The sequence below is a fragment of the Herpailurus yagouaroundi genome, unplaced genomic scaffold (genome assembly GCF_014898765.1).
Source record: "Herpailurus yagouaroundi ecotype Mexico unplaced genomic scaffold, PumYag 165, whole genome shotgun sequence".
In the NCBI taxonomy this organism is placed as follows: domain Eukaryota; kingdom Metazoa; phylum Chordata; class Mammalia; order Carnivora; family Felidae; genus Herpailurus; species Herpailurus yagouaroundi.
This window is the reverse complement of record NW_024412406.1, coordinates 683,251-692,952: the sequence shown is the minus strand read 5'-3', so window position 1 is coordinate 692,952 and position 9,702 is coordinate 683,251. Positions and strand designations below refer to the sequence as shown.

The 9,702-nt window shown below is 38.5% G+C and overlaps 1 protein-coding gene across 3 annotated transcripts in view; it reads left to right on the top strand.

Annotated features, from left to right (window-relative positions):
• Positions 1-4,187: 4,187 nt before the first annotated feature.
• ATP6V0D2 (ATPase H+ transporting V0 subunit d2) overlaps positions 4,188-9,702 on the top strand; it is a 48,176-nt gene continuing 42,661 nt past the window's right edge. For 2 of the 3 annotated variants that reach the window (XM_040487470.1, XM_040487469.1), the window contains exon 1: positions 4,188-4,564. In XM_040487470.1, coding sequence (XP_040343404.1) covers positions 4,435-4,564 — 130 coding nt within the window. In that variant the 5' untranslated portion in view covers positions 4,188-4,434. The remainder of the gene's footprint in view (positions 4,565-9,702) is intronic. The other variant, XM_040487468.1, reaches the window with a different exon arrangement.

Here is a 9,702-nt window from a genome sequence, read left to right as displayed (position 1 = left end):
CAGTTTGGCCCTCAATGCCTAAAATATTTACTTTCTTGCCCTGTACAGCAAAAGCTTTCTGATAACTGGTATAGTAAATCAAAATTGGCTATAAGTAAGTGGATTATTACTGAAACTGGGTGATGGATACATAGAGGTTATACATCATATTATGGGACATGTAATGTTTTAAAATTTAAACAAACAAACCAGTATATTGTGGTTGGTTTTAGGAAAAAGTTTTGACTTGGCTTTTGACTTTATCATTGAGGATGGCATCCTGGTTCCACTCCAGGGTGCATCTTACCCAACACTCTGCCTCTAAAGACACTCCCAGGGACTGTTCAGAAGTGGGTATGGCTGTCTACCTTGAGAACTACCTCAGAGGCCTTAACAAGGCCTTGACCTGCCTCAGTCAGCTTCATCAAAACATCCAGAAGACTGTCCATGGGAAGCAGCCTGGATGGATCTCCTTTGCTTACTCACTATCCTTTGAAGAGCTTACTACATCTAAAAAGAAACTTTTTGTTTTCAGGATAACAGACACTGTACCTCTCCCAGAAGTATCTCTATTTCTTAGCAAAACAAGTTGCTCTTTCAATGCTATGAAGATAATGACACTTGGAGGCTCATAAAATTGACAGAAAGTCACAATAAATCCTATATACCTTATAGATAAGCATACACACATGTATGTATCATGCTGCAAAACCCACAAAATAAACTCATTCCTCAAATACACTTATCAAATACAGGTTTTCCTAGAGAAACACACAGTTAACAACTTTCAGAGCAAGCTCGGTCATTTTAGAAGTCCAATTCTGGTTCCTCCAGCAAACACTTATTGAAAATCTGCTCCCCTCACGGTGTGTTGCTAAGCAGTTGAGAGACAGAAAGATGCATGAAACATTGTTCCTGGTCTGAAGGATCTAGTGTTAAGGGATTAGGATTATAGTGGTTTGTAGTATAGGAGAGAGAGGAGAAGCCATTGCAATAGTTTCTTTTATTACATACTTAGCACACATGCCTACATGTGTTAAGCATTCTAAGAATTTTATATCTTTAATCTTTACAATAAACTATGAAGTAAGTGTTACTGTCCTCATTCTACACACTGGTACTTAGAGAGGAAATAACTTAAACCCACACTCTGTCATACTCCAAGCTGCTCTCCTAAACATCATTGGTAGTTTAAACACTGAAATGAACATTTTTATTTTGTTTGCACCATAGAGACGCATTTATAAAGAAGCTCCAACTACATGTCACTGTACTGGGTTTCCTCTCATCTCTCATGAGTTGGATCTCATCTTTGACCACCTTGAGCAGGAATGAGACATTTCTGTTTATGCCAAGTTTGAAGGACAATGTGAAAATTCTGCGAATTTTATAATCGCAGAAGAAGTTGGTATCTATCATTTTTTAAATTGTTTTGTGGTCTTTTAACAATTTTTTAAAAGCACCTCTATACCCAACATGGGGCTAACTCACCACCGCAAGATCAAGAGTCCCAAGCTCTACAGACTAAGCGAGCCAGGAGCCCTGGTATCTATCATTTTAAAGAAACACTGGGCCCTCCTCCATTCATGCTCTGTCTCTCTCTGTCTCAAAAATAAATAAACATTAAAAAATTTTTAAAAAATGGGGTGCCTGGGTGGCTCAGTCGGTTAAGCATCCGATTTCGGCTCAGGTCATGATCTCACAGTCAGTGAGTTCAAGCCCCGTGTCCGGCTCTGTGCTGACAGCTCAGAGCCTGGAGCCTGTTTCAGATTCTGTGTCTCCCTCTCTCTCTGACCCTACCCTGTTCATGCTCTGTCTCTCTCTGTCTCAAAAATAAATAAACGTTAAAAAAAAAATTAAAGAAACACTGGAACTTGGCTCTACATATAAATATAAAAGATAACAAATTAAAAAGTCTTTTTGCACTCACACACAATATTCTTTTTTGAGCACGTTGACATCAAGGCTAGCTCTGGGCAAAACTCTGAGGATTGTGAGTTATACTTCGAATGTTTAATAACAGCTTTCCCCCCAAAATGTGTGTATATGTTTATTATAAATTTTATAGTATTAAGGATATGTACCACCCAATTTACAAATAACAATAAAATAATACTCCAAACTGTAAATTCCATATAGTCCATTGATTTTCACAAAATGATTTCATTGATCTTTGTTCAATTCTACTCTCTGTAGCCAAACTTTGGTTGCAATTGACAAATAAATGTAGTTCCAACATTAATGGTGGTTGACATTTTTATTTACATTAAAGATTAGGATGAAACAAGAAAAACGTACATCAGAAGTTCACTTGTTCCTCATTACGTGAGTGCCATCTTCGCTACATTGGATAATAGTTTTTGAATAATGAAAAACTATTTCTTCAAATTTTGCAGTTCACATTGTAATGGCTATAGATACCACATACTTTTAAGTTTAATTTGCATTGTTAACATTTTCTCCATCATTTTCTCAAGTCTGGACAAACAACCAACAATAATAAATAAAGCCCTGATTTGTACCATTTGCCTATTTCCATAGTATAAACACTCTCACCATGGTCAAATTCAAGCTACAATTATGACATCATTAAACCTTTACTTGAAAAGATAAGCATAGGAGCACACGATTATACAGAATATCTACCACATATATACAATAGACATAACCTCAAGTGCATTAATAGTAGTAATATGCTAACATGTCTAGGGAATGATGAGTTTGTTTTATAATTTATTTAATTGTAAGTTTGTATTGAATTGAACTGTATAAAATTACTGATATGCAACCATATATATATTTTTGATCTACACAAGTTGTAAGTTCAAATGATTCAACCTAAAATGTACTCAGGTAGTTTGGGGATGGTGGAATTATTGGGGGGAGGGTTGGATAATGATGATGGTGATAAAAAGAACCTCTATTTACTAAATACTGTGCTAACTCAAGTTTGGCTCTCTGATTTTCAATAACTAAAGCCGAATTTCTTGTGATTCAATCTTATCTAGCTTCTCCCAGTTTGAACATACTGAGACAGAGATCAGGAAATTTCTGGCACTTTAAATTCAATTAAGAATTTGACACAATATATATATATGAAAGTGAAATACTATCTATGTAAAATAGTGTTCAGGATATTTGACACAATTTTTGAGCTAAGTATAGGAGAGAACAAGCACTCTTTTTTGGAGCATGAAACTCAATAATTAAGTCCTAGCTTAATTAACTACTTACTGTATTAGGAACTGTACATTTTGAACTGCCTCATGGATTCTGAGATCTGGTTTCTTATCTGTGATTTGGGTAATAATACTATCTGCCTAATTTATATGTTCTAGTAATCATGAGATTTAAATGGGAAAAAGAAAATAAAGAGCACCTTATAAACGGTCCAATTTAAAATTTTTTTTTTAACGTTTATTTATTTTTTTGGGACAGAGAGAGACAGAGCATGAACGGGGGAGGGGCAGAGAGAGAGGGAGACACAGAATCAGAAACAGGCTCCAGGCTCTGAGCCATCAGCCCAGAGCCCGACGCGGGGCTCGAACTCGCGGACCGCGAGATCGTGACCCGGCTGAAGTCAGATGCTTAACCGACTGCGCCACCCAGGCGCCCCTAAACGGTCCAATTTTATAAAGGTAGTGGCTTATTATAGAATCATAGCTCTGTGTATTTGCCTCCAGGATTGTTTTCTGGGCTCGGATCCCAGACAAGGGGCTAGGGGAAGGGGGGGAGGTGGGGTGGGGGAAAACAGCTATCAGGCTTTGCTATGCGAAGACATTACTAAACATTTGTTTTACAGTAAACAACTGCATTGCTGAATTAGCTTCTCAGGATCCTTCAGACTGCCTGCTCACACCTGATCTATTTACAAAACTTAATTTTTAAAAGAGAAAAAAAGCCCTCTCCTCTTTCTGCCCCTTACTCATGTTCTTTCTTTCTCTCTCTCTCTCTCTCAAGAAAGAAAGAAAGAAAGAAAGAAAGAAGAAAAACAAGAAAAAAAACCCTCTCTTTCTTCATATTAATAATCTTCAAGAAATTGAGGACAAATGTAATTTACAATTGAAAGCTCACAGGCTCCGAGGGAGGGAGGAATGTTTACCAAACATTCAGGTGTTTCAGGCCTTCCAGCGGCACAGCTGGGAGGGGGACCCTCCCTTTGAGAGGGATAGAGCAGAGCCCTGACCCTCCCTGTCTCCTACTCTCCATGGTTTGCTTCCAGGGTTTACTCGAGTTATCCACCTGATTCACTGTTGCTGTGAAAACAGGGCTGAGCAGGCTATTGAAAGCCACAGAAACCAGAAGAAACTAGTCATGAAAACCCTGACTATCAGCTGACAGATTTCTTCCTGAGAACTCATAATTGAGCATTTTTTTCCAGACTAGAGCAAATCTTCAGGAGCTGACCAGGATCCGGAGCTGTTTCAGCCCAACTTGGCTCTGATCTCTTTGGTCATGCTGGAGGGTGCCGAGTTCTACTTTAACGTGGACCATGGCTACCTGGAAGGCCTGGTGCGAGGGTGCAAGGCCAGCCTGTTGACCCAGCAGGACTACATCAACCTGGTCCAGTGCGAGACCCTGGAAGGTAAGAGCTGCTCTTCTCACCATGTAAAAAGGGGAAAAGGGAATGACACCTCCCATTGGGAGTTTAAAGACCCGACTGTGTTCCCATGGCCTGAGAGTCCAGAATAGGTTTTTATTCCCAGGGTCCAGACTTCAGGGGTCCATGAACTTGGAGGAGGAAAAAAAAAAAACTCCATCTTTATTTCCAATTTTCTGTAAGTGAAATTTAGCATTTCCTTTCATTATGAATGTAGGCAACAATCAGTGGTTAGTGCTTTGTCACCAATAGAAAGTCAATATTTTCATATCCCTATACAATTCTTGCAGATACTTTGAAATATTTATATTTTCACAATTTTGCACTTATACTAGGTATTACACTTACTCTTTAATCTTGATATTTAATGTCTTAGTAAGTATGTTTTACACATTTTAAAACATCTTGATAACTGTATTTTAACATCTTTTGTTCACTCGTAATCTTATGTATTTTCATCCTACATATTTATCAATAATATTTAGAGAAGGACTCAGCAAACTGCCCAGGGACAAATGCCCTCCCCACCCCCCAACAAAATGCTAAGAAACTTGGTTTAGAGAATTTTATTCTATACCTAGTTTATTAGTATAAATTGGTATGAGAGTTTATTTCAGGTTTTTACCTTTAACTGAAGCTTAAGAAAAAAGTCAAGAGATGAGCAAGTGGTGAGGCTAACCCTGGATTCAAAAGTACTGACTTTGACCCCTCCCGGGGCTAGGTAGGTGGCCTAAGGCTCAAAACCTGAGCCTCAGTGTCCTCATTTGTAAAATATGATGGTAAAGCCTGCTTTGCCTGCTTTGTTTGGAGAAATAAATGAGATAATACATGAGAAATGTGTTAGAAACTGAAGCACTAGGTAAATGAAAATGATCTTGTTTTAAGCACTTTATTGAGGTGTGATTGACCTGCAAGAAACTGTACATATTTAATGTATACAACCTGATGAGATTAGCGGTAGGTATACATCCATGAAATCACCACAATCTATGCCATAAATCAACCATTACCTCCAAAACTTTCTTCCTGCCTGTTATTATTTGTGTGTGTGTGTGTGTGTGTGTGTACTACAAGGCTCTATGCTATACAGATTTCTAGGACTTACTTATCTTGTGTTTCTAAAACTTTGCACCCTTTGACTAATACCTCCCCATTTTCCCCTTTTCTCTGGAAATTATCTTTAAGCTACAATACTTTCAAAACTTTCCCAAAGATTTTCATCTATAAAACATTATTTTTATTATAAAAACTACACTAGTTCATTTTGAAATGTACTTATAAAATCAACACACGTCAATAATAAGGTGCTTTAAAACTTCCAGATTTTTCTAGAAAAAGCAAGAAAGCAATAAGGATCAAAACTGCTAGGAAGGGTATTGAAAGCAAAAACAAAACAAAAAACCTGAAGGTGACTTTGCTGAGTCTGAGGGTCCTGCGTCACTTGTTTGTAATTCTGACCAAAGCCAGAGTTAAGGCGGAGCTGCCCAAGTTGAGATTAACCTACTCCTTTCATTAGCAATGGAGACAGCTAGAAAAATCTTTCAGATGATAAATAATTCTGTAGGCTACGTATAATTACAATATAATCCCAAACCATAAATCACTTCAGCATATTAGGAGTTTGGTGACTGAAGAATGTTAATCATGTACAGAAACTCTGCATAAATATTGTGATAGTTTTGTGTAGTGACTGACAGTCACCATACACTTATCGCGGTGAGCATTTTGTAATGTATATCATTGGGTTGTTTTGTTTTGTTTTTTAAAGTTTATTTATTTTTGAGAGAGAAAGAGACCAGGAGCAGGGGCAGAGAGAGAGAGGGAGAGACAGAATCCCAAGCTGGCTCTACACTGTCAGTACAGAGTCCAACACGAGTCTTGAACCCACAAACTGTGAGATCATGACCTGAGCCGAAATCAAGAGTCAGATGCTTAACCAACTGAGCCACCCAGGTACCCCGATAATTGTTGAATCACTGTGTTGTACACCTGAAATTAATATAATGTATGTCAACTATACTTGAATAAAAAAAGAAAATGTGCTTAAGTTGAAGTAGAAAAAGTGAATGAACACAAGGCAGAATGAGTGTTTCTAACAGAAGCCACTTCAATGAATTCTTTTTAGTTTTCAGTCAAGCTTTTACTTTTTTAAGATTATTTATTTACCTATTTTAAGTAATCTCTACACCCAAAGTGGGGCCCAAACTCATGACCCCAAGATCAAGAGTCACACGCTCCTCTGACTGAGCCAGCCAAATGCCCCAGTCCAACTTTTAAATAAGCTAAAAAATGCAAATTTTAACACAAACAATACAAAAAATACCTAAAATATGATACAAAACCAGATTTAGCCAGTTCACTAAAGAATTCAGAAAGAAATCACCATCAGCTTCAATTTGGGAGGAAAAAATGGGTTTCGGACCCTTTCGAAGATCTAGAGAATGACTCTTCTTAGAAAAACACACCCAGATAAATGCACACAGAATTTTCCATGTAATATCAGGGGTCCTGGGCCACCCAAAGCCATCCTTGCACCCTGGTTAAGAGATCCTGTCACATTTGGGGCGCCTGGGTGGCGCAGTCGGTTAAGCGTCCGATTTCAGCCGGGTCACGATCTCGCGGCCCGTGAGTTCGAGCCCCGCGTCAGGCTCTGGGCTGATGGCTCAGAGCCTGGAGCCTGTTTCCGATTCTGTGTCTCCCTCTCTCTCTGCCCCTCCCCCGTTCATGCTCTGTCTCTCTCTGTCCCAAAAATAAAAAAAAAAATTAAAAAAAAAAAAAAAGAGATCCTGTCACATCCATCAACACTTTGTTGTTCTTTTACCTCAGGTTTCTATCTTTCTTTCCTCCTAATATATTTTTTTCAACCACTCATTTCATAACTATGTTTGAATCTGTGTGCCAATCTGTTTGGAGACCCCCAGGAGTGTCAAGTGTGGGTCATTAAACTACGGGTTATACTGGCTGCTGAGAAAATAAATCTAAATAAGGATTTCATGTCTGCAGTTAACAGTTGAGGATGCTGAGGCTTAGAATGGCTCTGTCTAATCTGACACTCTTGTCAGGGATGGAGTATAGACATATCTACAACTCTTTTTCCACTAAAATGTCTGTGCCTCCTGAGCACGAATTAAAGATAAATGATTATGCCTATGTTGATGTCAGCTCCTTTTTGATATGGATAATAATAAGGTCTGCCCTACCTGATTATTTCATAGAATGTTGGGAAATAAATAACTTGGGGAAAGCAATGCAGCTGTCGTATCTGCAAATACACTGAGAGAAACGGAGCCATCTTCTGAGTTGATGAAGAGTTGAAGAGAAGGGTGCCTGGTGGGCTCAGTCAGTAGAGCACGTAACTCTTGATCTTGGAGTTGTAAGTTCGAGCCCTGCAATGGATGTAGAGATCACTTAAAAATAAAATCTTAAAAAAAAAAAAGAGCTGAAGAAAAAAAAAATCAAGGGCATTTATCAGGATCAATGTTAAGGACTTAAGGATTTCTGTTTACATTTGCACAAAATCTGCACTGTACCAATACAGGGGAAGAAGAGTGGATAAAACTGTCATTGTGGTACTATGTGCTGACACAGACACTTTCTGTAAAAGAAGAGCTAATTTGGCAGAGATTAAGTTTGCCTTTAGTGTTATCAAGTCCTCTAGACGTCAAGAGTGTTCTGACATCAACAAATTGTTTTACACTTACTTAGAAAGAATATAAGGTTTCAGGTAAATTTAGAAGAGAAAATGAACATTGTCTAGAAAAACTTTAAAAAGTCCTAGAATTCATAATTGTGCTTAACTGCATATATAATTGTGCTAGTGTGACCAGAAATACTCATCTGTTCCAAGGTTTGCCCCTGACTAACAGTGACCTGAATCAGTTGCTAGGACACTCTGTGACTCTGCCGTTCCCAGAGATAGAAGGGGGAAGCTAGTTCACATGGCCTATCCCACTGGTAGTGCTGGAAGGCTGTACTACGTGGAAACTTTAAAGTCTTTAAAAGTGACTTTGCAGCAAAATAATAAAGTCAAAGTGGCATAAAATGTTCTTTTAAAGAATTAACATTTGGGGGGGGGGGCGGCATCTGGGTGGCTCAGTCAGTTAAGCTTCTGACTTCGGCTCAGGTCATGATCTCCTGGTCTGTGAGTTCAAGCCCCATGTCAGTCTCTGTGCTGACAGCTCAGGGACTAGAGCCTGCTTCAGATTCAGTGTCTCCTTCTCTCTCTGCCCCTCCCTGTCTCACACTCTGTCTCTCTTTCAAAAATAAATAAACACTTTAGGGGCGCCTGGGTGGCGCAGTCGGTTGGGCGTCCGACTTCAGCCAGGTCACGATCTTGCGGTCCGTGAGTTCGAGCCCCGCGTCGGGCTCTGGGCTGATGGCCCAGAGCCTGGAGCCTGTTTCCGATTCTGTGTCTCCCTCTCTCTCTGCCCCTCCCCCGTTCATGCTCTGTCTCTCTCTGTCCCAAAAATAAATAAACGTTGAAAAAAAAAATTTAAAAATAAATAAATAAATAAACACTTTAAAAAATTTAAAGAATTAACACTTTTTAAAAAATTAAGACTTTTTTTAGAGCAGCTTTTAAGTTAATAGCAAAATTGAGAGGAAATTTTAAAGATTTCCCATATGCCTCCTGCCCGCATCCACTCACAGCTTCATCCGTTGTCCACATTCCCTACCGTAGCCTGTTAATAATTGATGTTATAATTGATGAACCTACAACGACACATCATAATCACGGAGAGTCCATAGTTTGCATCAGGGTTCACTCTTGTTGTTATACATTCTATGGGTTTGGACAAATATATTGACATGTATCCATCATTATAGTATACAAAGTATTTTCATTGCCCTAAGAATCCTCTGCTCCACCTGTTCATTCCTCTCCCCCATCCCACTTCTGGCAACTGCGAATCTTTTTTGCTCTCTTGTAGTTTTCCCTTTTCCAGAATGTGATATAGTTAGAATTATACAGTAAGTAGCCTTTTCAGATTGGCTTCTTTCACTTAGTAACATGAATTTAAGTTTTCTCCATGTCTTATCATGGCAACACTGCTATTTTCGTCAGAATTTTTTATTTTATTTTATTTTATTTTATTTTATTTTATTTTATTTTATTTTATTTT